Below are 27357 nucleotides of genomic sequence, written 5' to 3'. Positions count from 1 at the left end.
GGAAGGGGTAGGGCAGGTACCTGGCTGGCTCCAGGCCTGGGTGGGCTGAGCAGAGCTCAGGCCAAGCTGAGGGGCCCCTCGGCGGCCCCGGACATGGAGACCAAGGCTTGGGCTGTTCTTGGCTTTGCCCTGGCCTCCAGGAAAGGGGACCGCAGGGCTGGCCACAGGGTCCGAGTTCTTTGGATGCTTGAAGTAGCCAATGCCATTGGCTGACAGGCCCCAGGACTTGGCTCTGATGTTGGTGGCTGGCAGCAGGGCCATCTGGCTGGGGCCTGTGGAGAGAACCAGGCACAGGCTGAGAGGCAGGCACGGGCTGCCTCCTGCCCAGCTGTCTTGAGGGCCCGACTGGACTCTGGGTGACTCCCTTCTATCTCCTGGTCTCCTCAGGGGTCCCCCAGTCTTTCTCCAGAGCCTCATTCTGGGCTCCAGGAGACCAGACCCTCCCACCAATGAGTCTCTGGGGCCTTTCTTAGGCCTCCTGTAAAAACTCCTCCAACCCAAAACCTGGCCCCAAGCGAGCCATACCTGAGCGGTTGGTGGAGGGGCCGGGACTGGGGCTGAGACCACGGCTAGGATTAAAGCTAGGGTCAGGGGTGGGGCTGGGGCTGGGCGAGGAGCAGCAGACGACTGGGCAGGGGCGGCTGGAGCACAGGTCCAAGGTGCGGAGGGCTGGAGCTGGGGCCGAGCTGGTCAGGCCAGTGGTAACTGAGGAAGCCAGAGGCTGTATGAGCTGGAGTGGGGCAGCAGAGACCCCGACCCAGAACACAGCCACCGCTCCCCATCCCACCCCTCCAAAGCCACGCCCCGGCACGCACCCAGCAGCAGAGAGGGCTGCGTGCCCGGCCGCCCAGTGGTCACAGGGGACTGTCGGAGCTGAGTGGTCCCAAAGCTCTGGCTGGACCTGCTGGGGAAGGGTGGGCTGAGCTCAGAGGGGCTGGGAGAGCCTGAGCAGGAGGCCTGGGAGTCCCAGAGCAGCGGGAGGGGCGCGAGGAGGTGGACAAGGAAGGCAGAAAGGAGGCAGAGGCAGGAGGGAGAGGGCTTGGTCCAGACACGTACCATGGGCACATGGCCTCACTCCCCCCAGGGTGCTGGGGCCGGAGCAGGGCCAGAAGACAGGAAGTGGACACGGCAAAAGAGCTAAGGGGCAGCAGAGAGGAAAAGAGGGGGCAGGCACAGGGGAGGAGAGAAAGAGAAGACACGGTCAGAGATGGCCCAAGGACTGAGGGTGACTGTGGGCAGAAGAGCCCAAGGCCCCACCCTGGCCCTCCTTCCCCTACCCCCTGTTCTAACCTGGGCCGCTCAGATGCCCCCTGCCACTCAGAGGCCCAGCCACCTGGAGGAACACTGAGTAGGCCAGGGAGAAACATCGGCTTCAGTACGACTGCAAAGCAGCTGCCCCGCTTCCAGAGAGGCCTTCCCACCCACCCCCACAAACTCCTGGCGGGCTAAGAGCCTGAGGTGGAACCCCCTTTAGAGGAGACAGCCTCCAGGGCTCCTCCGACCCTGGGCTGCTCACCAAAGCCCCGCCCGGCCTGGCGATGGCCCCCCGCAGCCAGGCCTCCAGGGACATACCCATCAGTTTCCACCAGGTCCTCCTCGGTGCGCAGGCTCAGCACATACAGTGTAGACATGGACACCACGCTGGGAGCCACAGGAAGGGGCCATTGTTAGAGCTGGAGCCACCATCCGGCGCCCTCTCTCCAGGGCAGGGCCTGTGGTTCTTGGTCCCAGGGGCTAGACTCCCAAGTGATGCCTATACGCGGGTCTCCCCAGTCCCAAGGGGAGGAGACAGAACGAGGCAGCCCCCCTTCCCTGAGACCTCAGCCACTTCATCTCCCAGGCCCCGCCCTCCTCTTCCCCCAGGACTGGGCCCGTGGGCAGCCCGACGTCCCTGGCCAGCCGCCCCCAGAGTCTGGGGGACAAGTCACCTGAAGGCCATGACCACCACCAGGGCGATGATGGTTCCCTGCAGGAAGCGCTGGCTGATGCAGGCCTGGTCTGGGACCACAGATGATGACTGAAGACCAAGAAGAAAGGGGAAAAAGGCCCAGACTTAGGGAGCCCATGGTCTGACCCACGGTGGGCTCTGCTGGAGGTGGGGTACTCATCCCCTCGGGGGGCAGAGGGAGAGGAAGGAGAAACCGGGGGCTGGGAGGGCTAGAGGGTCCAGAAGCGAGGGGAGGGGAGGGGAAGCGCTTGGAGTCAGCGAGCCTGGAGAGGCGCCAGCTGGAAAGGGAGGCCACGAGGATGGGGAGGCCCCAGTCCCTGCCCCCCATCCCTGCCCACCCTCACCTTGCTGGCCACCTTGGGGGGCCTCTTCTTGTGGGGGACGCTGCCCGCCCGGCTGAACTGGCTCCCTGCGTGGCTGCAGCAAGAGGGCAGGGTCAGAGGTGCCTCTGGGAAGGGGGTCTTGCCCTCCCCGGCCCCGAGCCCCCACCTGAAGGCGCCCGAGCTGCCGGTGGACTTGAGGCTGTCGAGGCGCCGCAGCTTGGCCAGCTTGTGGCTCCAGCGCTCCAGCTCATCAATGCGCGTCTCCAGGTTGTCCGTCAGCTTGCACAGCTCCTTCACAGCACCCACGTTCTCCATGAAGATGCGCTCCTGCCGCAGGCAACGGCCAGTGTCGAGGGCACAGTCAGCCCCTGGGAGCCCCAGGCTATGGGCCCATTGGGGCGCCTGAGGAGGGCACTCAAAGGCTCCCTACCCAGGCCAGCCTTGCCTCTCGTCCAGCCTCAGCTCCCTCGGCTCCCTGTGCCTGCGTCCGGACAGCATCCCACCTCTGCACCCTTCCCCACCCACGGTCAGAACCCGCTGTCTCTCCGAGGCTCCCACCCTCCATCTCCCCATCTGATGAACACGATGTCTCAGACTTCAGCAGAGGCCAAAACACATCCCATGCTCGTTGGTGCCCATCCTCATGCCAGGAAGGTTACAAACATTATCCTCACGACAAACCCCACGTTTAAGCTTTGCCATAACCACATCAGAACTTCTTAGCGGTAAGTGTCGTTTCCCTCCTTTTGCAGGGGAGGAAGATGACCCTCAGAACGTTCCTCTTGCCCTTGATCGCACAGCCGCAGACTGGCAGAGTCCCCACCTCCCACCTCCACCTCTCCCAGTGGGGTGGGGAGGGGGCTCTGGAAGCAGCCTGAGAGAAGACTGGGGGGCAGGGGGAATGCTCCTGTTCTCTGCACTTCAGTGTCCCCGGTCTCTACGGAGGGCGTGAACGCCCTCCAGGGGGTCCACCCCTCTGCCCCTTGGGCTCCCTTCAGTCCCTTCTCCACAGACCTTGTTCACCACCAGGAAGTTCTCTATGGTTTTCCCATTGGCAAAGACCACGTCTCCAGTGTCCTTCACGGCCTCAGGCAGGATCTCCTTCACCTCCTGAGCGATGACACCTGGGGAGGGGCAAGCCAGGTGTGTGTTGCGGGGAGGACTGCCCACAGCACCGTAATGTAAGCAGGGGCAGGGATCGGTGAGGGTGAAATTCTGGGGGCTAGAGATTTGAGACCCAGGGAGCCCCGGAGCAGGGGGCTCCAAGGCACAGGGTCGCAGTTCCAGGGATCAAGGTGTGGGGTTCCCTGGGCTAGGGATAGGGGCATATTCCAGGGAGTAAGGACTCCAGGGGAAAGGGGGCAGGGATCCAGGAGAATAAAGGCAAGATTCATCTAGGGAACAGAGGAGCGAGGATCCCGAGGCCACAAGTCCCAGGCTTCCGATGTCAAAGGGCGAGGGGTCCGGCCCGAAGGGCAGGTCTTCCGGAGGGCCGGGATTCCCGGGGGCAGGCTTCCAGGAGTCATGGGAAGGGGTTCCTGGGAGTAGGGTTTCCAGAGGACAGGGACAGGGTCGGGGTTACCAGATCCCAGCCTGCGCACGTGAATCCTTACCCGTTTCTGGCGCCGCGGCCTCGATGCCAGCAGTGGCGGCAAACTCTGGCTTGTATCTGTAGTGGACCAGTCGCATACGCGAAATCCTCTTCAGCTGCTCGGTGGTGTCCACCTGCGCGGGAGCCAGGGCCGAACTGAAAGCCTCCCGTCCTGGGCCCGTCCGGAGGCAGCAGTGTGGAGGGGAGACCCTGCTACTAGGGTCGCGGGATCCAGAGATCCAGGGCCAGCCTCCCCCAACTCCTTCCCTTGCAGACCCGCCCCCCACAGAGCCCCGCCCACAAAGCAACCCCGCCCCCCGCGGGCAACCCCGGGCACCAGTTCCTCCCGCCCAGTTGTCCCCGCCCACAGCCCCGCCCCCACCTCCTGCAAGTGCTCCTTGGCCCGCAGATCCGAGGGGTGCATGAGCGAGCCCATGACCTTGACGTTGCCGTGCACCACCAGCGCCTCATCGGGCCGGTCTGTGTTGATGCCCACACGGCCATGGTGGAAGACGGTGTCGGGCACCTGCGCCCGCTGCCACAGCACGTCGCTGTCACTCTCAAACTGGCCCGGATTGGAGGCCTAGCAGGAGTTGGGGTTGGATCAGCCCTGGGGGATGGGGGACCTGCAGCGCCCTGGGAAAGGGGGAAACCCCGCAGCCACCTCTCCAGCTCCAGCCGGACCTCCTCACCCCACCACGAGGGGCGGCTTAAACTGTCCCTCCCATTGTGGCAACCAGGTCCTGGCCACCTCCACACTTTATTGTGAAGGAAACACTGTGACCCGGACAGGGTGGGAGCGTTGCCCAAGGCCACACAGCGAGTGCCCAGCAGGGTCAGCATTCCGGCTCCTGACTCCTGAGGACCCCTGTATCTCTCCTGGGTGCTGTCTCTCCCAGGTCTGGGGAGGACTCTCAGCCCTCTGCGGGGAGGTGGCCCTCACCCGCACGATGATGCGTTCTGAGATCTGGGCGGCCAGCGTGTAGTTCTGGTTCTGTGCGTGGGCCTGGAGGGCCACCACCAGCATGAAGTACCTGGGGCACACAGGGGTCTTAGAGGCACCCAGGGGTCTGCCCCACTGCCTCCCCACCCCCCGCCAGCCTTCCTGGGTCAGATGTACAGTGCCCACTCGGTCATTTCGCCCAGGCTCCCACCAGCCAGGAAGAGGGCATGAACACCCCGTCTTACAGAGGAGGAACCTGAGTCTCCACTAGGGGGCGGAAATTCCCCAGGGCCCACCAGCTAGGAACCAGGCTTCTGCTCTCCCATCTGTAAGTCATTAAGGAAGGGCTCTGAATCCCAGGTCCCTTTTTTGTGAAATGGGTGAGTCTGTGGGACTCTGTGCCTGGCGTGCTATGTGGGGTGGCACCCTCCCGCCCCTCGTCCTCAGAAATGGAGCGGCTCCAGGGCAGGGGCCCAGCCTGCTCACCTCTGGTCAGGGTTGGGCTTGCCCTTCTTGCGCATGTTGTTGGCGGTGGTCTCGCTGAAGTGCAGCCTCCCCACAGTCACCTTCGTGACCTGCTCGGGGGGCAGGCTGACCCTGCAGAGGAGGGGCAGGGTACTCAGGGCGCAGGGAAGGGGGCTGCGGAGAGCCAGGCCGCAGTGGGGCACTGGGGGCAGGAGTGTGTAGGAGGTGCACACTGTGGGTGCCTTCCCGCACCCCCCTCAGCTCCTGCCGGGGTGAGCCCTCCTGGGGACCACCCGCCACGGGCCAGGCACTCACGTGACAGGGTTGAAGGGCCGCTTGCTTCGGTCCGACTGCGACTGCTCGATGTTGATGGACTGGTTGAGGGCCTCCAGCTGGGGGAGGGGCAGAGGCCAAAGGCACCTCAGGGCCCAGGTTCCCCACCTGGTTCCGCCCTCCTTCGGCCTCTCGGCCCAGGCCTGGCCCAGCTGGGGCTCGTGAGGAAACCGAGGCCCTGCCCTCCCCTCAGCCCACAAACGCTGGTGCCTTCTCCTACACGCCACACATCCCACAGCCCCACACCCACGCCACTCCCCCACCTATGTGCACACACACTCACCCTCACCGGCCCCCACTCCCGTCCGCACACCCCTCCCAGCCCTGAGCGCACACCCCAAACCGGCCTCCACAGCCACCCGCTCACTCGCCACCCAACATCTCCCAGACCCCGTCCCACACCCACTTCCCCTCAACCCCTCCACGAGCGCTGGCACCGAAGGAGTCACACCCGGCCGACCCCCCTGGGAGCTCATGGGCTCAAGATCAACCACCACTGTGGTGGTGCCGGGGGATCGCAGGGGAGGGACCTCAAGTCAAGATGGGCCTCAGGGCAGTGCGAACGGTGAAGGTCAAGGAACAGCAGCCGAGCCGGCAGAGGAGGGATGGAGTGGTGTTCAGCGGGCGTCCCCGAGAAAGGGAGCCGCCTGGGGGAGGCGGGGCTGCGACTGGGCACAGCGAATGGCGGGAACGGGTGAGACTGGGGTCCCAAAGGCCTCTGCAGGCCCAGCCTAGCAGTCAGGGCTTTGCTGGGGTGAGGGAGATGTGGTCCCGGAGGCCTTGGAAGGCAGAATGGGAAAGATCTCAGGCAGGAGCCACAGGGGAAGCTGCTGAGGACAGGTCAGACAAGGAGGTGGAGGTGGGGGGAGGGGGAGGGGACCAGACAGAGGGGAGTTCTGGGCGACAGTAGGGCCTGGTGCACGGTGAGGGGTGGGCAAGCGGGCCCCGGATTCATGGCTCAGGTAACCAGGGCCCTGGAGCCCCGTTCCCAGAGAGGGGGCCCGGGAGAGGGGCAAGTTCCCAGGGAGTTCATTTGGGGGTGTGGCACTGAGACGGCTGACAGCGGGGTCAGAAGAGGGGTCTTGGCTGGGGGGCGCAGACTTGGGATCACGGGGTAGAGAAGGAAACGGGAAGCGTACCTGAGAAGAGGGCTGAGGTGCCCGACGCTTAAGGGGCAGGCACGGGAGGACAGGCGGAAAGGGGGGACTGGACTTAGCCACGAGGGGTTTCCTCGTGGACACACTCACCTGGCCTTGGGCTCTTTCGACTCCCCCCAGCCTGCCTGCCCTCCTGCCCCGCCCTCCTTGCCGAGCCCCAGACCTGCCTTCACTCCGTGCAGCTTCAGGTAGAAGCAGTCGAGGGGCTTAAGGCCTTCGGGCGTCTTGACATACTTGGGCTCCCCCAGCATGCCGATGTACACCGTCACCTGGAAGTGGTTCTTCTTCTGGCACACGAAGGCGTCGTCGCCCACCGAAAAGTTGAAACCCTTGTCGGCGTCCACGCGGTAGGTAAGCATGGGCCTGGGGACAGGTGGGGGCACTCACCCGAGGCCCCGCACACCGGGCTTGCCTTGCCCGTCCCACCCACATGCCTGCGTTCCAACGCAACTTCCCACGTGGTGCCCCCATCCTCAAAGCACTCTCGGGGCTGCCCCCATTTCTCAGAGATGGAAACTGAGTCCCCAGGAGGATTTGAGCTCAGGTCTGCCAGGGCCTCAGCCAATATTCTTCCCACTACGTGCCTGGGACCACCCCATCCTGGTGATGGGGGGCAGGTTGAGCAAGACACTTGGACGGGAGGGAACTCTTGAGGAGGGGGCCTGACCGCCCCTCACCACACTTGGCTTCTTCCCAAAACGCTGCCCGAAGCCCCCTCCCTCACGGGAGACGGGGTGAGAGGGGATGCGTCTGTGGAGCCTCACTGCGCCTGACAGCTGGTTGCCATGGAAACGGTGGAACCAGGCGCCGGCTCTGCGCTGGCCCAGCCCCTGCCCACCAGCTTGCTCAAGCCCCCAAACGTCCTCATTCTGACTCCACCATCTGCCCGGTTGTGGAGGGGGCACTCTGGGCAGCCTGGCCTCAGTCTCAGTTTACACATCTGTTGCTGGCAAGGTGTTCCAAGTCTGGACCCTTTGGGGGACCTCCAGGTGGACTGAAAGGGGGTGATTGTTGGCCCGCCCTCACCCAGGTCCCCAGGCACAAGCAGTGCCCCGGATGCCCAGGGCCCGCCTGGAGGAAGCTGGGCAGGGACAATGTTTCCAAACTTGTGGGGAGAGGCCTTTGGGCCTGGCTAACATCCACGGGAAGGCCCAGAGCTCACTACTTCTCCCTCCCTGGGCTCCACCCACCTGCCTGACCCAGGGGAACACCCAGGAAGTGCCTGGGCCACACTGGGGGCCTCAGCTGCCAACTTCCTGGCCTTGGGACCTGGGGTGGCAGGGCTGGCCCAAGAAGTATAGTAGTAGGAATGGGGGCTCCTCACCAGGCCATAGGGCTGGACAGCCAAAGACCTGCCCCCGCCACCCAGACAGGGCCTCAAAGGACCCTTTCACCACTACATCAGCTGGACGCCCCCTGCCCCAGCCCTGAGGGCTTGTGGCTAACAACCCGACATAGCCTGGGGACACCCAACTCCAGGAGGCTGGTCTAGCTGCGAGAGGGCCAAGTCCCAGACACCCTGCCCAGGCCTGGCAATGTCCAAATGGGCTGATGGTGAGCCATGCTCTCATCCCTCACTGGCCTTCCGTGGGAGTGAGGGGACTGGTCCCGGAGTGCTCCTGGCCAGGTCCCAGGAAGCTGAATCCACATGGGTGGGTGCTGAAGGAGAGCGAGGAATGCCCGGCCAGCCTCTGACCCAGTCCTCCCCCACCCACTCATCCCTCCCCTCCAGGGAGGGGGCTGCTGGAAGGGCCTTGCTGACGCTCTGCTTCCGGCTACCTTCCTGGAATGCAGAAGGAGGAGTGGGGGAGGGGAAGGGGGGGCCAGAAAACACCCCTCCACCCACCGGCCCCTCCCTGGCGGACACCAGCTTCTTCAGGAGGCCTCGGGCTGGCTCCGGAGTCAGGAACCCTGAGCGCCAGTCCTTGCTCTTCCCTGAGCCTGTCTGCTCTTCTGTGAAACGGGACCATCTCGTGGCCGGTGTGCTCCGCAGCCCTGCTCTAGGATGGCGTGGCCAGGAGGGGTTAGGGGGAGCACAGGTCACTCACAGCTCTTTGTAGTTTGCATCGTACAGCGTCGCCCACTTGTTCTGCTGATGTGGTTGCCACTTGATGGACTGGTAGTTGGGGTCCAGGTAGGAGCCACTGAGGCTATCACTGTCCTGAAGGAGACCTGGAGAGAGAGAACGGCCATGGGCCCCGGGCTATGGGCCCCGGGCCCCCCCACCCACCCCCCCCACCTTGAAAGCTTGAGCAGGCCAGCCACGTACCTGGTGAGGGTGCACCTGGTGGGTGCCAAGGCGGCGTCTGGACCCGGGCGATGCTGAGGGGCAAGGAGCCAGGGCCGGGTGAGAGCGGGCCCTGGGGAGGCCAGGGTGGGGATGGGGCTCGAGCTGGGTGCGGAGGCAGGGATGTCACGGTCCCGGGCTCCTGTTTGATCGTTCCATTCAGCATCTGGGCATTGAGGGTGCTGGGGGGGGATTCGGAGTGCTTCCTCTTCTTGGAGGGGTGTGTGGGGAGCCTGGGGGGGACACAGGTGTGCACCATGGGGGGCTGGCCCTCCCCGAGCCCCCTCCCACTGGGCAGTACCCCCGCTCCCCTCTTCACCCTGTTTCAGCAGGATACGCCCAGCCCAGGGGATACCTCCTGCACGAAGCCCGCACCTTTACCTCCTAAGTGCTCCCCCATCAGCCTGTGTTATCATTCTGTTTCTGTCCCTCCACCCTACCCCCAGACTGTGGAATCCAGGAGGGCAAGACCCACACCTGACTTGTCTGTGTGTTCCCATCACGCCCAGCAACTGGCCCGGCACACAAAGCGCTCAGAATCGTTCGTGGAATGAACGAGTCTGTCCCTTCCCTGTGGTGTCATTCTCAGTGTCACTCTTTAGAGCGACGGCTCTTTGGAGAGCAGCCTCCATGGTTAGAAACAAGCCACAGAGGGCCTGGGCCACGAAGGCTGGGAAAGAGAGTTTCCTGGGAAGGGGGATGACGATTTGGGGGCTACACAGCACCCCTTCCCCTTCTGGTTTACAAAAAGCTTTGCCAGTGGAATCTTTCCTTGAATGAAATCTTTCACGAAATCTCAATGTGCAAAACAGATAAAATAGACAATTCTACGGGTTGGAGTCAGAGCAGGAAGCTTGGGTCTACGCCTAGAACCTCCTCAGAAACCCGAGGACTCCATGGTGACTGGAAAGTAACTGGTGTCTGGGTAAGAGCACAGTCCCAGGTTCAAGTACTGGCTCAGCTCCCTCCTACCTCCGTAGAGCAAGCATCCCACCCCCCAAGCCTCAGTTTACCTATCTGGGCAACGGGGGTGGCCATGCCCGTCAAATAAGGTACTTGTGAGCACTTGGCCTTGGCCGTAAGTGCCCGATGCATTGCTCGCACATACATATACATGACACTGATCCCCATCTCTGGGGTCAGAGCCTTGGTCCTTCCTGGGTTCATTCATCCCCACCCACGCCCCCCGCCCTGGGGGAGGCCGCCCACGCCCCCCGCCCCGCCCAACTCTTACTCGGCTCCGGCTCCGTGTTGCTGCAGCAGCTGGTGTAGCATCTGGGACTGCTGCGTGTGGTGGAGATCGGTGGGCACCAGCCCCTGCCCCATGGCAGCGTAGGGGGGCATCGGAGGCTCAGCCTTCATGTACAGATCCCGCTGCAGGACGGAGTAGTGAGGCGGGGGCGGTGGTGGGGGGTGCTCCGGGCGGGAGGGCACCCCCACGTGGCACAGGCTCTCAGGGGTTAGGGTGCGCAGGAGATGGGGGTCTGTGGGAGAGATGCGGGGTGGCCATTAGGTTTCCCGGCACCAGCTCTCCCCGGGGCGGGGTCTCCTGATACCCGCCCCCTCCTGAACCCAGCCTGGAGGCTGCCCTCCCGCCGACCCCACGTGGGAGGAGGCTGGGCAGTGTAGAGGCTGGCCACTACAGGCCCGGGCGGGGAAGCCAGACCCTGCCCAGGGGGTGGGCAGCCTTTCACCCCATCCGAGCCAGCTCCTTCCCCCCCCCCCCCCCCCGGGCCGGCCGGGCCTGGCCCGGCTCCCTGGGGAGGTCCCGCATCCCAAGGTTCTCCCCCAGCCCCTCTCAGGCCTGCTCCTCCTCTGAGCCTCAGGAAGGAGTCTCCGGGACCCCCAACACCGTCCTGCGGGGGGCCCTCCTCCCTCCGGCGGGCCCCAGGGGCCAGCCCCCCAGCCCGAGGGGGAAGGCCCCAGCTCCCTTTTTCCCCAGGAGGCATTCCAGAGATGTTTCTGGTAAGATAAACAGAACTCTTGACCCCTCTCTGGGCTGTGGGGAGATGGCTGCCCGTGATCCCTCTGCTCTTGGCCACCTGGGGGCCACTGCACCCCTGAGCACCTCCCCAGCTGAGGTGGGCCCGGCGGCAGCCAGGCCTGTGTCCAGGCTGCAGCCAGCCTCCCCCAGCCGTCCACTTACCGCCGAAGGGCGCGTCCATGATGGCGCAGGCGGGCAGGCGGGTGGCATCCCCGGCAGGGACACTTGCTCAGAGGCAGGGCCAGGCTCCCCACCCGCCCGTGGGGAACAACAGCTAGCGCCGGGGAGTATTTGACCAGCGATAATCTGGGCCTGCTGGGCGGCCGCTGGCCCCCTCCCTCCCGATAAGGCCGCCCCAGCCACTTGCCCAAACCCCAGAGGGGGAGGGCGGTGCCCGCTGGACTCACCATTCACCTGCTGGGGGGAGTAGGCCTCGGAGCCAGAGTCTGGGGGGGAGTCTGGCAGCGTGCTGGGAAGCAAGAGGAAAGGGTGGTTGGGTGGGCAGCCGAGCCCCTGCCTTCCAGCCGGGCAGCTCTTCTGGGGGGTAGGGTCCCGGAGACCCAGGGGCTGGAGGCTTCGAGGTTTCTTCGCAGCCCCCGTTATGGGCATTTCTCTGTACCAGCTACCTTGGGGTGCCTGGCAGGGCCCAGTTGTGGGTGGAGGCCTTGGGCTCTGGCCCAGCATCCCCTCAGACCTACAGGGCACTTGGGAGCGTGTCACCTGTGTCCCTGATGATGGCACAGGGATTCAAGGACTCCCTCTGCAGCCCGAAGGGCCAGGCCAGCTCTTTCCTTCCTGCACCCACAGAAGTCCCACTTCCTGGAAACTCTAGGGGCCGGGCCTGGGAAACTTCAGTGGGTCACCGGGGGTTGGGGGGGTTGCTGCCCTGCCACAGGCAGGTGTAGGCTGGGCAGGGAGCCAGCTCGCCAGGCCTGCACTTATTTTTTTCTTGCAGGTTTTGTTTTATCAGTGGTTCGGGCAAAAGAACAAACTCTACTCTGAGAGGTCAACACGTCCTGCATGAGCCCTGAGTCCGCCCAGAGGGGGCGGCTGCGGCCACTCTCTGAGGGATCTGACTCTTTGGCCGCCCTGGTCCCCACATCTGGAAAGGCTGCCCACCGTCATGCCCAGGCAGCTTCTGAGGCGGCCCAGCTCTTGTGGACACAGCCCTGGGCTGCTTGCAGGGTCCCCCAGCTCCCCTGGACAAGCCACCCCTCACCCAAACCCTGCAGGCCGTGTGAAGATGACAGGAAAAGGTGATGGGGACTCGGTCCTTGCTGCGCCCAGCGGGCTGACCGGGGCCTCTCCAGCTCCGGGTCCACCATCTGCCCCCACTCCCTGCGCTGCCCTGACAGCGGCCTCGAGTAAAGGTCTTTCTCACCCTCCGGCCCCTATCAAATGTGCCAAATCCACAGAACCTCGCGTTCTTCCTCTAACTCCCCACGGTGCACGAGTCCTCGATTTGCTGATTTTGATTAGTCACTCCCTCCCCCACTAGACCGCAGGAGCCACCATAGGAGGGATGTGCCTGCCTTGTTTACCACCTAGAACAGGGCCTGGCATGGGTGGGGGCAGTGGCCCTGGAGCGGCCCGGGGGCCACAGCGTGTCTGAGTGGTTCTGGACAAGTGCTTTCTCTCTCTAGGAAATGGCCCCAGTGTGCCATCCGAATCTTGCCGTGAGCGGGGTGGGGCTTTACTCGCAGGCTGGCTGGTTTTGGGGTCCCCCAGGAGCTGGTAACTGCGGACAGTCGAGGGGCTCTTGCAGAGGCGTGGAGAACAGTAGCGGGCACCCAGCAGGTGCTTATGATGTGTCAGCTCCCTTCCCTCCCTGCCCTTCGGGGCCTGTGGCTGAGGGACAGCCTCTGCGCCTCAAGCGGCCAGCTGCCCTGCAGCAATGGCTCACCCCTGGCTGGCACCCCAGCTCCCCTCCACGGCCCTCCCCCTGTAAGTCAAGACACAGCCACCGTCCCCCCAGTACTTCCTCTGGATTTCCTCCCCTGACTTCCACAGTCACGCAGGGGCGGAAGCATTCGGGGCTCCCTTCACAGCTGGGGTGCCGAGGTTACGGGTTAGCACCCAGAAGGCCGGAAATGGTGGAGCTGGAGACGGAGCCAGGCTGCCTGGCCAGCGTTGTGCTCCCAGCACCCTGTCATCCTTCCACCCAGAGGTGGGGGTCACCTGCCCCCTGCCTGAGCCCGGGAACCCAGAACTTTCTCCGAGCCCCTCTGCAGAGCCGAGCAGACCCACGCTCCCCGCCTCTCCCCACGATCATGTGCCTGTGGACTGCCCTGCAGTCCGGCTGGGCTGGTGGCCACCTGGAACCCTGGGTCACAGCCGGGCCCAGGCTGAGCCCTTGGGTCAGGCGCTGACGTGGACTCCTTGGAGAGGAGCCAGGGAGCACGTCGGGGGCCGGTTTGGGTAGGGTCCCAACACCTGCAGCAACTTCAGGTCCCACACCTGCGCCATCGGCCAACTCCCTGAGGCCGTGGGAAACAGCAGCTATAAATGCACGAACGACTGGGTAGGCCTGGTGCAGGGAGGGGTTTGGGTGCCCTGGGTGCCTGCATGCGTGTAGAGGTGCTCCCCTGAATGTAAATAGTCCTGCCTCCAGTCCCACTCCCTCCCCGCCACTCTCCACACAGCTCTCGGGGATGGAGATCTTCCTAGCACTTAGGTCAGCCCTCATCGCTCCCCTGCTCAGAACCCTCCGTGGCTGTCCACTGCCTCAGCACAAAGCCGTGAGCACCTCCTCAGCCTGGCCCTGGTCCCCCAGCCACCTTACCTACCCACAGGGCAGCCCGATGCCCACTGCCCAGCCTTGGCCGGCACCTCCCAGGCCCCCAGTCACTGGTCCCACAGGCCGCCTGGGCCTGGGTCTCTGCATCTTACCCCACCCCCACTGCCCTCACTCACCCGGGGGCATAGGGAGCCTTGGGCTCTGCCTTGATGGGGGGCCCAGAGCCCCCCAGGAAGGGCTTGGGAGCAGCACCCATGCCGTTGTTGTTGTTGCAGTTGAGCGGGGCGCTGTAGTTCGGGGGTGGGAGGGGGCCATGGCGACCCGGGGAGGGTCCGCCCCCGGGGGGGCTCAGGTGGTGGACCCCGCTGGAGCCGGGGATCGCTGGCTGCCCGTGGGGGTAGGAGGCCGCACTGGCTGGAGCAGAGATGTCAGGGAAGCAGCTGCGGAGAAGGGTGGAAGCTCAGCGCCAGCCCAGCACCCCCGCCCCTCCCGGGGGGCTCCCACCTGCAGGGCGGCTTGGACGCTGCAGTGGGCTCAGTGGTTGGGAAAGGAGCAGCTCTCAGAGGCGGGGCCACGTCACCCCTCCCAGGTGGAGGCCAAAGGGGCTGGGGTGCCGCGGGGGCCACTCACAGGTCAGAGGCGTCCTCCTTGCTGATGTACTCCTCCAGGATGCTGGTGTCTATGTTGGAGGGCTCCAGGGCGCCGTTGATGTCGTGGCCTGTGGGGGAGGGGTGGACGTGAGAGATCGGCCCAGCCCGCCAACTCTCCGCAGGCTGGGCCCTCCCCATCTGTGCATCCACGTGGAGGGGGAGTCCCTCATCACCCCCCACCTGCCAGCCCTCCGGGAGGTATTGATGGTGCTGCCCTCAGTCCACAAGGCCAGCTGGACTCCGCGAGGAGGGGCGGGGCCCAGAGTGCAGGTCTGGACAGACCGGCCGCTTCCTGCCCCTCCATTCTCCTTTCCAGCTTCGTGACACGAGCAAGTCCCTTCGTCTTTTCTATAAAATGGGGTAACCGTGTCCCCGTCTTGCGGGGTGCTGTGAGGAGCAAACGAGGCGCTTTATTTAGCCGGGTGCCTAGCGGATACCAGCCCCCTCACTGACTCAGACCCAGACTCACTGACTCTGTCCTGCCCTGTCCTCCGGGAGGCGGTTCCAGATGGCCCAGCTGCGGGCAGCCGGGACCAGGAGGCCTGGCGGGGCTGGACCACACATCCTGGGGGGCCCCGTGGGGCTGGGGGAGACTCCTGAACCCCGGGCCCCAGCTGCAGGTGGCGAGGGAGCAGGGGTCGGAGTCAGGAGTGCCCAGCCCACTCTCACTGCGTGTGCCCATCACCCGCACATCGAGGGCTGAGCCCAGAGGAGGAAACAGCCCCAGAGAGGTTCGGCGGGGAACGATGGTGGCCTGAGCGCTGCGCCCCTGCCTGGCCTCTCCTGGGCCCTCCCCGCTAGCCCCAGCCCCACCGACGGGAGGGATTCACAGAAAAGGCAGCCCAGTGCTCTTGGGCATCGGCAGCGAAGGAGAGGGGGAGGCGCTGGCCTTTCCCCTCCCGGGGTCACCTTGCAGGGGGAGCTGGAGTGCCGGGTGATAAGGGGGCTGACGTGGGAGATGCGTCAACTCCGATAATGGAGGACGGCCCCACCCACACTGCTGACCTGGGCTGGCCGGCCCCACTGAGGCAGGAGGCACCCCTCCCACAGGCCCCTAGGCCTTGAGTCTGGGGTCTGCGCCTCATGCCCCCTCCCCTGGTGAACCCTGGGAACAGAGCTCAGGTCCAGTAATAAATCCTAGCTCACCTACTCCCTGCTGTGTGACCTTGGGCAGGTCACATACCCTCTCTGAGCCTCAGTCGCCTCAGTAAAATGGGGACATGAACAGCTAACACTTTACAGCGTTCTTCTGAGGATGAAACAAGTTAAGGTATATAAAGTGCCCCGAACACAGTGGGTGCTCAGCAAACCGTGGCTGTCCCCACTCCCCAGAGCCCTGGGGTCCCCAGGAACCCCCAGCCCAGGCCCCTCCCTGGCCCTGGCCGGCATTTCAAGAATGCTGAGCCCCGCTTAGGTGATTAATGAGTGGCTAAGCCCTCCTAGGAGTCACGCGCTGCCTGGGACAGGCCCTCCTGCTGGCCCCCACGCTGGACTCACCCAGCCAGGAACAAGGGACACCCACCAAGCACCGCCAATGGCCGCCCAGGGCAAGGGGAGCTTCTCAAGCTGGGAATGACCAGGCTGCATGCCGAGGTTCTAGGACCCCCACCCTGTCCTTCCCTGTTAACCAAAGGTCCCATTTACTGAGCGCCTGCTGTGTGCCAGACACTTTCAGAGCCAAGTACGTTAATAATCACAGGAGTTTATTATATGTAAGGCATCCTGCAGGCTCTTCCTGTGCACTGTGACATAATTCTCCCAACCTATCACGGTGACGATGACAGCGGCTCACACTGACTGAGTGCCTGCCGGGCCCCAGCACCATCCTAAGTGCTTTACGGGTTCACCTCCCAATCGCCCCTGCAGACTTGGTGTTTGTTATTAGCATCATCCCCTTTGTTCAGAGGAGTCAAGCCTCTTGCCCAAGGCAGCCCAGCAAGGAGAAGCCAAACTCAAGTGCAGGGGCCTGACTCCAAGAGGGAAAGTGTAGTTGGTGGTCGCTGAGGCTTCCCAGCCATGCTGGGCTGCCCCACCGGATGACGGGGAGCGGGTGGTCCTGAGGGAGGACCAGGCACAGGAGGTGGGGAGGGAGGGGGTGCTGGAGCGTCACTCCCACCTTGGCTGCTGAAGCCGCGGGGTTTTGAGACTGAACTTGGAATCCACAGTGAATGATGGGGTGACAGAGTCCTGGTGCTGCTATTTATAACAGGCCAGGCCCCCTCCTCCCCCTCCCCCGGCCAGGAGCAACTCCTAATCACCCCTAATCCTCCTGCCCCCCCTCCCCCGGGGTGGGGGGTGCCTCCGACAGAGGCATCTTGGGAGACCCTAACGAGAACCAGATGTGGTTTGGGGGGAGGAGAGACCCTCGGTGCCAGGGGCCGGGCGGACGGGAGGATGGAGGAGGGAGGGGGGAGCCGCTGGGGCAGGGTGGGGGTGGGCCAATGGGTGGGAGAGAAGTATGAGGTTTGGGGGGTTGGTGGGCCTCCTGAGGACCACTGACCCCACACCTCCTCTTTCTCTGGGAGTCCTCGCCGCCTGTCCCAAAGGGTCCAGCCACCCAGGAGATGCCCCCCGCCTATCCCATGAACCACACTGGAGATCTCTAACCCAACGTTCCAGCAGGACAGGGTGGAGTGGCTCCTTGACTCCTGAGGCTGGGGCAGAGCCTCCAGGAACCCAGGAGAAAGGCATGGCCCCCTCCCCCACTGCTCCCCAAAGAACCCTGGAACATCCTGGAACACCGCTGAGCGGCAGGTACAGTCAGGAAGGAAGCTGAGAGTCTCACGCTGATCCTCAAGACCTCCCTGGGAGCTGGGGAGGCTGCCCAAGGTCCCACAGCCTGAAGGTGGCACCACCAGGTCACAGACCAGCATCCCCGCCCTCCCCTCCCCAGACCCTTCGATTTCCCATCGCTCGGGATAACCAGAACCCTCGTCCGTCCGAGGCCTGCCCCCGTGGCCGCTCCTGCCCCAGTGCCCCTCCCTGCAACTCTCCACAGTCCAGCCCCCGCCTCATTCCATCCTGGGACAAACACCCCCTTGCACATCAGGGCCTTTGCACATGCTGTTCCCTCATGCCGTTCCCATTCCTTGTGACTCTATAGGTTTGGGCTTAAAGGTAAGTTCCTCCGAGAGACCATGTCTGACTCCCCCATTCTCCTGAGCGGCCTCCCTTCTACTCTCTCATCAGGCTCTTTGCTCTCCCGCCCAGCACACACCGCGGGGGAAGAATCAGTCCTCTGCCCACCCACTGCCCGGAGCACACACTCACCGAGCGGTCCCTCTGCCCAGCCATGCCACACACTTTATATGGCTCGTATTTCATTCCCGTAACAACCCTACGGGGTAGGTGGTTTTCTCGTTCCCTCTTTCACAGATGAGGAAGCTGCCGCTCAGAAAGGATAGACGCCTTTCCCATAGCTTAGAGCTGTGGCAGCTGGGCCGTGAGCCCTGCCCCGTTTTGTCTCTCAGCGGCGTAAGCGAGCGCCTGAGCGCACCGCAGGCACACGATGAGTGTTCATGGGATGCACGAGCAAAGTGGCAAGCGGGGCACTGGGACCAGGCCTGCCCGAGTCTGGGCACCTCCGCCCGGCCGAGCTGTGGTCAGGGTTCAGGGCTAGACAGCGCCCCTCCAGGCACCGCCCCTGCCCTGCTGAGCTATGCACCCCAGCTGCCCCTCATTAGTTAGGCCCTTTATTACCTGCTTTTAACAGGAGCCAGACACTGCTCCTTCCCAGGCAGGCGGGATGGGGCCGTGGGAAGGAAGCCCCTCCCCTCCCGTCTCCTCCTCCCTTTAAGGCCACCCAGCTAGGCAGAAGAGGAACCGGGGCGACACAAGCCAGGTGCGGGACGAGGGCGGACGGGGGCCCAGGTGGTCCTCCACCCTGGACCCTTCCCTTCCTGCCCCCTCGTGCTCATGCCCCCCCCCACCAGCTGTGGCCACTGGCTGAGTCTCGGCCATTGTCCCGGGGAACGGGGGAGGGTGGGGACCCGGCACAGTGGGAGGCTTGTGCCCTGCCCACACCCTCCCCCTCAACCGTCAATGAGGCACTTGTCAATTCATGCCCCAAACATGGCGGAAATCCCGTCGGCCACGTGGCTGTGGGCAGGGCAGGCCATGGCCTAAGGATGCCGGCCAGGCCTAGCTGATCTGAACCTGGGGCTAACAGGACACAGGTCTGCCCCCTGCTGTTGAGCGTCCACTCCAGGCATCTGAATCTGAGGGGCATCCTGCCTCCAGGCAATGGCTGGGCCAGGGTAGCAGTGGTCAGGGGACTGCCCACCTCGGCATCCCCATAATGCCCTAAGGGACCCCTGGGGTCAAAGAGGCCTGGTTGCTAACGCGGGTCCCCCTTCATTGCTGCGCGACCCTCGGCAAGTGACCTGACCTCCCTGTGCCTCAGTTCCCTTCCCTCTCAAGTGAAGGAGATCCCTGCATCACGGGGTGGTCGTGAGTCATCAGTGAGACGGTGGGAAAGCTCCTCACTCCTAGAAGGCCATTCCTCACATTGCTCTGTTTCCATCTCTCTCGGGCTCCCATCTCCTCTCCTGCCCGAGCACAGCCTGTGCCATGCTGTTATTCTGGCACACGCACGGCACAGTCCAGCCTCCAGGACTTGGCTCTAGCCATCCCCTCTCCAGCGGGTAAGCCTTCTGTGACTGCCTGCCTACGCTGGCAGTCCCTCCTCGATCACCCCAGTCACAGAGGGCCCCCAGCGCTGCGGCTCATTGCCCCATATTGACTGAGCTGACCAACATGCACCTAACTAGCTCACACTGGGACAGGGCACAGAGGGCTCTCACCTCCCTTCGTGTGGACTTTCTATCTTTAGTAATCGATTAATGTGACAACTACTTCAGGCTTCAAATTGGGACCAGAGCCTTCTCACTCAAAATGCCTTCAGGCCAAATGCTCGATTCTGCAAGCTATGCTTTGCATCTCTGCATCAAATCCCCAGTCATCTTGGGGCTGAGTGACAAGGATGTAGCTCTGGAGTCATTGCCATCAGGTCCTTAAATCTGATCCACAGTTGTCTTTGTTCCCTCTCAACTTCTTGCCAAAAATGTGGTAGAGCCCTGCCTCCTGCCTGCGGAGACCCAGATCCTCCAGGGGACCTGAACTCTTTAGCCACCCCTGGGCTATAGCTATGTCCTCCCCTAGTCCCCACACAGGTCCACACAAGGCTGAACTCACAGCCCGAAGATGCTCCGAAGCCAGGTCCAACAGACCTGGCCCAGCAGTTGTGGCCTCTTCTTAGGGAACCCACATTGGTCCCTAGGGATCTCCACTTTGCTCTGGGGGCCCCCAGCCCTCTCCCACAGGGACTAGGCCAGGCAGGCTGGGGAAGGCCCCTCCCCACAGAGGCAGAGTAGAGACCCTGCAGCTTGGGGCGGGAGCAGGTCTCTACCAGGGTTACCCATGCCCACCTGTGTTCATACACCAGCATGCCCAACAGGCGTGTGCATACACAAGGGCACACTCCCAGGCATGTATCCACCGGCACGCCCATGATCGTGTACATCCGAACACACACGTATACGGAGGCACACCCCCCGCACACTGACACACACATGTGCACACACCGGCATGCTCCAAGTGTGCCCATTCATTCACTCACACAGTGATTTACTGAGCATCGACTGTGTATCAGGCACCATTCTAGGCTCTGGAGATAAAGCAGTAAACAGACAAAACCTACTACCTACATGGAGCTGACACTCCGGAAGCAGAGTCCGATGACAAGCCAGGTGGGCAAGATCCACAGCGTTTCAGAAGGTGACAAATGCTACGGAGACAATAAAGCAGGGAGAGGGGCTGGGGTGCTAGGAGGGTGGGGAAGAGTTGCAATTCTAAACAGGGTAGCAGGGAGGGCTTTACTGAGCAAAGATACGAAGGAGGTGAGCCACATGGACATCTGGGAAGCGCATTCCAGGCAGTGGGGAGGCACTGCAAAGGCCCTGAGGCATGTTCACATCTCAGCACACCTCACAGACTTCTACATTTGTGGCTACCAGTGCTCACTGACCCAATGGCAGGCCCAGGCCAACGCACCTCCCCATCAGCTCCAGGTGGAGCCAGTCCAGCTGAGCAAACTCGGTGTCACAGACCCCCAAACTCCACCACCAAAGGCAGCTCCCTCCAAGTTAGCAAAGCAGGGGATGGGGACTGCCCCCCACCCCCCGCCAAGGCCACAGACCCCAGGAGGGAGAACCATGGGGGGAAAAGATAGCACAGGGGACTGAGATGATGAAGAGGGGAGTGAGGGAGGGTCCCAAACCCATCAGAGAGACAGAGGCTGCGGTTGTGCATTGCGGGGCTGGAGGGATCTAGGTCAGATGGTGGGAAAACTTTCGCGCTGATGCAGCCTGGAGTCAGGGGGAGGCCAGGAAGCCCTGAAGCCCCCTGTGCATAGTCCAGGCCAGTGGGGGCTCAGGACCCAACTTCCTTCCCTCCCACTCCAGGCCTTGGGGGGTCTCACTGCTTATGTCACACAACCTAGATCATCTGAGTGAGGGCTCTGAGGCCCAGAGAGGTCAAGGGGCTGGACGGCAGTCACCCAGCACAGCCATCACTGGTGGGTCAGGACCCTCAGCACGCAAGGAGGAGAGGCTTCCTCCCGCCCCACTCCAAGCTAGCACCCAACTGTGACGGGTCAGGGGACCCGGGATCCCAGCCCAGCTCTGCCGTGGCCGCCCTGAGTGAGCCTGACCCATCGCCTTCCCCTCCTGCCTCAGCAGCCCCCTCTCGGAAGTGAGTGGGCACCACCCACACTTCCACGGAGGCCCAGGACTCCTGGGAGACACCACATGCGAAAACCTCCGGCCCGGGTGTGGCAGGCAAAGACAAAGGACAGTCCAGACCCTTCCCCCTGCCACCTGCCCAAGGGCCAGAGTTCCAAGTTCCGAATCTCTGGGGTAGAGGGCGGGGCAGGCCCAGCTGGAGCAGGCATCAAGACCAGGCAGGGCCAGACCTGTCATGGAGCAGAGCTCCGGAGTACAGAGTGTGCTCATCCCTGGAATAAGTAGCCCAGAGAGGGTGAGGGGCTTTCCCAAGGCACACAGCGCCAGCCACAGGCCCCAGCCCAAGCCTGGGGGCACTGACCTACCCATGGACCAATAAATCCTCCAAGTGGGGAGCATAATACCTGTTGTAAGCCTCCCAGGGGAGAATAATCACAATCCAGGCTGACATTCATGGAGTGGAACCGTGCCAGGCACTGCATGAGGCCCTGCTCAAGCCCCTTTTACCTAACCCCCATGGAAACCCTGAGAGGCAGGTACTCCTACTGCAACTGTATTCCCATTCTACAGATGCGAAAATGGAGGCACAAAGAGGTGCAGTGATAGGCCCAGGAGAAGGACCGTGGGTAAGCGGCAGAGCTAGGGACCGACCTTCAGCCCACCCCAGGGAGTGCACATGACCAACACAGACCCGAGGGGCTGCCCGACACGGTGGCAGCAGGGGCTGGAGACGGAGGTGAGAGGGGAGGCCCCCCCATACACACACTCAGGCTGTGAGGAAAAATGAGGCCCAGAGGAGGGGGCCGTGAGGAGGAAGAAGGTGGGAAAAAAGGGCAGGCAGCCTGGGTGGGGCGGGGCCATCCCTGGTTAATAATTTAGTTAATGATTTCTTCTCCCCGTCCTTATCGAGTGGGCAAAGTCCAAGGGTAGCAGCCAATCAGCAGCCCTGCCGGGCTGTTACCCAGCAGCCTCTGCTACCAGGGCCCCGCAGTCCTGTAGGCCCTTGGGAGTCAGGGAGCAGGGGCCAGGCCCCCAGGAGGAGGCCGTTCTGCCCAGAGCAGCCTGTCTTTCCCCCAGACACCCTGCTTGGCTCTGCCTAAGACCCCCAGGGGTACTCTGCCCAGGCCCCCAGACTCAGGAGAGGCCCTGAGGCCAGCACGTCGGAAGCGGCCGGCTCCGGTGGCTCCGCTCCCCTGTACCGAGCCAGGCCCTCACAGAGAGTCAGCTTCCTGGGGTGCGCCCCCCCACCCCGCCTCTGTTCACACAGTCATTGTTGCTTCCATTCCTTGGGAACATTTCCTGCCCCCCTCCCACCCCGTGTGGCCCTGCGCTGTGTGTTGGGGACAGGGCGATGAGTCAGACCCCTGGCTACCACTTCCCCTCCAGCTGGAGTCAGGACCTTGGGAGGTGGGGCTGGGACAGGAGTCCTCCGGGGAGGCTCTGGGTGGACCCAAGAGGCACTCCATCTCATCTCCTTGAGAGTCAGGGGTCTGGCGGTCTCCCCCATCCACCTACTCCCTGGTCGCACTGCAGACAGACAGGCGGACACAAGGCACAGTGCCATCCCATCATACACCGCGCCTCAGCCCCAGATTCCTGTCCAGGGTGGTCTCCTCCTGGGGCCTCCTCCTGCCCTCTGGAGGCAGAGATGCTGGTCCCCATAGGAAGGCCACCCTCCCTCCCCCAAAGCCCTGGAGGCAGAGGGGTGTTCTGAGGCCTGGGTGTCAGCCCTGGCTCACGCTGGCTAACTCCCTTCTCTCAGAGCCGCAGTCTTAGGCCCTGGGAAAGGGGGCCAACGCCACCGCTCCCCTCCCACATCCCGGAGCTGGGAAAGGGTGGCTTTCAAACCAGGATCTGGAGTCTGGGGTCTGTGAGGAGCCCATCCGCCCCGTGTCCAGTGTATATGTCCTATTCGGAGGCCAGAGTTTGTCTTTGCTTGGTGGCTAAAAGAATCACATTGGAAGTCCCTGGTCTGGTCCCGCGCACCTGCCTACCCGAGGAGGGGATGTGAGGCCAGAGAAACAAAGTCACCAGGCCAAGGCGCCCATCAGGTACCCGGCTCCCACCTCCAGCCCTGGAGGGGCTCTAGAGGCCAAGGGAGGTACCCCAACCTCTCGGTGGCCCTTCCAGCCCAGCTCCCCTCAGTGGCTTCCTCCACATCCACCGGCTTACCGAGTGCCGATCGCTGCTCACTCGTGCCCCGTGTGCCCCCGGAGCCAGGGGCCAGCACCCTCCCCCTTCTAAAACGTCCCTCTTCCCCAGGGCTGGAGGACAAGGCTCAGCCGCGGGCATCATCAGGACCTGCTCTGCCCACCCACTCCTGTCTTGCAGGTGAGGAGAAGGGGCCCAGCGAGGGCAAGAGCTCTGCACAGGGTCACGCAGCTCTCAGTGGCCAAGTCTGCACCGGAACCTCTCAAGTCCTATAGGGATCCTCTGATGCTGCCTTGCCCTGTCCCTGACGGGCTCTGAGAGTCCAAGGCCCCAGCCGGTCAAGGTGATGAGGGGAACACCTGCCACTGTGCCCCGGTTACCTGCTGGGAGCCAGTGCATCCTGCCCGGAGGGTCCCCTCTCTGCAGGCCCTGTGCCCGCCGATCTGGGCGGCCGCAGCCTCCCTCTAGGGGATTAGCCGGGCAGTCACGGGGGCCCGGCTGTACCAGCCTCGAGGGGACCGCCCTGTCCCAGCCTCCCACCTGAGGCCCAAAGCGCCTTAGCTTCCAGCCCACCAGCCTGAGGCAGGGTACAGCCAGGCCCACCGCACAGGACCAGGCAGGACCCAGGGCATATGCTTGGTGTGCCTGGAGAGTGGGCCACGTCACACGAGGGGCCTGGGCACGCCCTGCCCCCTTCAGCCAAGCCCTTTCCCACCTCCAAGTCCAGAGCTGAAAGCACAGACCCTGCCCGCCATACCCACTGTCCTGGGGAGTGACCAAGGCCAAGTGGGACCCAGGATGAGCGCTCAGGTGTCCCCAGCCCCAAGTGCGAAGCACCCTCCTCCTGGGAAATACCTCCACATGCGCAAAAGCACCGCTGCACTTCCACACTTCCACTCGTGAGCGCACTCAGCAGCGCCCCTGCCCAGGGGCGCCCTAAGAACCCCACTACGTCCCCCACGTGCCGCTGCCCACCGGATTCCCGGCCAGGCCTTCCCCACCAAGTGGCCCCCGGAGACCCCAGCCCTCAGCGCCCGCCCCACCTTCCCCCCATCTCAGGCTCTGGGAGCACTTCTCCAGCCCCTGGCTCCCTCCACAGACATTCTTGAGTCTGCTCTTATCTCTCTGGAGGGAGCAGCGCAGCCTCCCCGCCAGGCCAGCCAGGCCAGCCGCATGGCTGAGCCGTGGCGTCAGGCCCCACCCCCACCCCCCCCACCCCCCACCCCCGCCACGGCAGGAGGGAAAGTTTGGCCTTCAGGAGACAGGGAGCCTGGGCCAGCCAGGCCCACCCCTCTGTCCAGGCCCAGGGTCCTGGGGGGAAGGGGGCACAGGGATTTCTGCAGGAAGCAAGGGGGCCTGGTCCGTGAGTCATCTGGGATGTCCGGCGGGCTCTGGGCACCCCCAAAATAGTGGCCCCCAAGCAAGGACTAGTGTCCCCTTCCTACCTCCCCAGAGCCCCCAGCCCCCATAAGGCCCCTCAAGGCTCTTAAAGGAGGAAAAGGATCTGGGGAGAACAAGAGCCCCTGGGACTGACGGGGAAACACCTAGGACCCTCAAATGGCCCAACTACCTGAGGATCAACCACTTCATCTAGTCCAAACCTGATTTCTTGGATTCTGGGGGTGTCCAGAATCCTGGAGTGGGGAGGCCGGAGGCTTGGGGATGCCCTTACCTGGGCTGTTCGGCAAGCAGAGTGCACAAAGGCTCCCCCCCCCCCCCCCCACACACACACCCGCAGTCACAGACAGGGAGAAGCTAAGTCAAAGAAAGGCCTTCCTTGCTCCCTCATGGGACTCCAAAGGGCTCTGGGCGCTGGGCTTGAAACATGGGCCCTAATTCCCCGCCCTGTGGCCCAACAGCTGTAGCCCAATGTGCCCCGTGGGCCACCGCGCCTCGCCATGCGCAGGTTCACACTAATGGAAGGTTCTGGATCATTGAGTTTTGGGTTCTGAAGGCACTGAGGTGCTGGAGATGGACTTAGGGACTAGGGGGCGGGTGGGGGCAGAGGCTGGGCTCCCGAGGTTGGTGGAGAGGGACACAAGAGCACCCGGAGGGTCTGAGAAGCTGGGAGAGTCAGCCTGCACCTCTGCACCCCCTCCCACACTCTGTCTCATCCCTCCTGAACCCAGAACCCAAGAGGGGGACAGCCTCAAGGGGCAGAGATTACTCAGGAAAGGGGAGTGGGTGAGATGTAGGAGCAGACCCCCAAAACCACTGGCCAGGAGAGGGGAGAGGGTAGAAGAAAATATTGTAGGGTGTGTGTAGATCCCAGCCCTGGGGAGGGTCCTATCAGGGTGAGGGGATGAGGTCACTCCTGGGATGGGGGCACAGCCAGAGGAGGCATAGCTCCAGGGACAGATGTGAGCGAAACAGCCCCGAGGAGCCACACAGAGCTGGCAGGATGCAGTTCACAGCTTTGGGAGGGTCTCGGAGTGCGGAGGTGGCTAACGGGGGGATGCCAACTTCACGAAGGTTCCAGAACCAACGAGAGTATTCCAGGGTGGGAGGTGGGGAAATCCAGCCCACAGAGGAATGCTGGGGAGGGGTTCCCAGCCCTACGTAGGGGAGAGATAGCCGCTTCAAGGGGAAGTTCAGCCGTGGGGGGGGAGCAGCCTTGTGGAAGGTGGGTGACAGTCTTGAAGGGGGTCCCTGTCTCAGGGAAGCACTGGTGGGGAGGCGCTGGGGGCAGGAGTCAGGCTGGGAGTAGGGTGCCAACCTGAAAGGCACACAGGGTGCCTGAGTCTCTAGGCGGGGGTCCCAGGCTCTGGGAGGCATGCTGGGGGCCCCAGCCTGGATGGGGTCCCAGGGAAGCACAGTAGAGGGTCCCGGCGTCGGGAAGTGCGCTGGGGGTGGGAGGTGTCAGAATTTAGTGGGGACTGCAGGTCCTGGAAGGCATGAAGGAGGACCGAGCAGGGAAGGGGATACAGCTCCAAGGAAGTTGTGTGTTGGGGGACGGGGAGTGGGGAGCCCAACTTCAGCGGAGGTGGGTAGTAACCTCCAGGAGACAGAGGAGGGCCCCAGCCCAGAGGAGGTGTTCTGGGCGGGGGGTGGGGGGGTCCCAGCTTGATGAAAGCACAGTCGGGGGTCCCAGTCCCCGGGGAGATCGGCTGCGGGTTCCCAGCGCGAGAGGGTCGCCGCCCCCGCCGGCCCGCGGTCCCTCACCTTCGAAGAAGCGCTGCAGCGCCTCCGTCTCGTCCACCACCTCCATGTCCGGCCTTCCCCGCGTACACTCCACCCCGGCCCCGCTACAGCCCGGCCCGGGGGCGCGGCATCGCCGGCGCGGCCCGCGCGACAGTCCCGGCTCGGCTCCGGCTGCGGTCCCGCCCGGACCGCCGCAGCGCTCGCCCCCCGCGCGGCACTGGCCCGGCCCCTGCCCGCCCCACGCGCCCCGCCCGCCCACCGCGCGCAGCGCCCCCTGCCGGCCCGCCCCATTCCCGCGCCGCAGCCCCGCGGCAGGCAGGACACGCGGGGCTCCTCCAGGGGGCGCTCGGCGCGGGGTCCTAACCAGCTTGGGGGTCGAGGGGCGGCCCAGCCTCTATGCCGGGAGGGTAGGGCCCCCGCAGTCCTCGGCATCCCCTTGGGCAGGGGAAGATAGCGGGCTTCTGAATCTTAGATTTTCAGAACCAAACCTCCGAGGCGTCCCCCGTTTCCTCTCCTTTATCCACCCCCCTCTCAGCAATAATAATAATAACCTGCATTTCTCGAATATTTGTTATGTGCCAGGCCCACAGTGAGCTGCTCTACAGGGGTTATCTCACGTTGTCCTCTCAGGTACCCTACAAAGGAGAAACTATTATGTGCATTTTACAGATGAGGAAACTGAGGCTCAGTGAAGTTCAGTACCATCTGAGGAAGTCTGTCCTGTGTAACCTTCCGTGACGATGGAAATGCTCTCTGCGTTGTCCAGCATGGTCGCCGCCGGCCACATGTGGCTACTGAGTACTTGAAATGTGGCTGCTGAGACTGAGAAACTGACTTCCCAATTTTAGTTAATTTTAATGAGTTCAAATTTAAATAGCTACGTGTGGCTGCGGTATTGAACAGTGCA

The 27357-nt window shown here is 63.6% G+C and overlaps 1 protein-coding gene across 7 annotated transcripts in view; it reads right to left on the bottom strand.

The window, feature by feature from the left end:
* The window catches only part of MYRF (myelin regulatory factor), a 32675-nt gene extending 6044 nt beyond the window's left edge, over window positions 1-26631 (bottom strand). For 2 of the 7 annotated variants that reach the window (XM_032640278.1, XM_032640280.1), the window contains exons 1-22: window positions 26472-26631; window positions 14399-14486; window positions 13945-14208; window positions 11439-11500; window positions 10282-10531; window positions 9030-9280; window positions 8809-8932; window positions 6928-7123; window positions 5586-5662; window positions 5292-5402; window positions 4806-4896; window positions 4245-4445; window positions 3885-3996; window positions 3286-3395; window positions 2438-2598; window positions 2293-2365; window positions 1929-2017; window positions 1573-1641; window positions 1057-1137; window positions 816-904; window positions 526-705; window positions 21-272 (exon numbers count right to left, since the gene is read on the bottom strand). In XM_032640278.1, coding sequence (XP_032496169.1) covers window positions 21-272; window positions 526-705; window positions 816-904; window positions 1057-1137; window positions 1573-1641; window positions 1929-2017; window positions 2293-2365; window positions 2438-2598; window positions 3286-3395; window positions 3885-3996; window positions 4245-4445; window positions 4806-4896; window positions 5292-5402; window positions 5586-5662; window positions 6928-7123; window positions 8809-8932; window positions 9030-9280; window positions 10282-10531; window positions 11439-11500; window positions 13945-14208; window positions 14399-14486; window positions 26472-26517 — 2977 coding nt within the window. In that variant the 5' untranslated portion in view covers window positions 26518-26631. The remainder of the gene's footprint in view (window positions 1-20; window positions 273-525; window positions 706-815; window positions 905-1056; window positions 1138-1572; window positions 1642-1928; window positions 2018-2292; window positions 2366-2437; window positions 2599-3285; window positions 3396-3884; window positions 3997-4244; window positions 4446-4805; window positions 4897-5291; window positions 5403-5585; window positions 5663-6927; window positions 7124-8808; window positions 8933-9029; window positions 9281-10281; window positions 10532-11438; window positions 11501-13944; window positions 14209-14398; window positions 14487-26471) is intronic. The other 5 variants (XM_032640279.1, XM_032640281.1, XM_032640282.1 and 2 more) reach the window with 3 other exon arrangements.
* Window positions 26632-27357: the final 726 nt, after the last annotated feature.

This window comes from Phocoena sinus, chromosome 8, assembly GCF_008692025.1.
Source record: "Phocoena sinus isolate mPhoSin1 chromosome 8, mPhoSin1.pri, whole genome shotgun sequence".
Taxonomy (NCBI): domain Eukaryota; kingdom Metazoa; phylum Chordata; class Mammalia; order Artiodactyla; family Phocoenidae; genus Phocoena; species Phocoena sinus.
The sequence above is the reverse complement of the archived record's forward strand: the minus strand, read 5'-3'. Positions and strand labels throughout refer to the sequence as shown.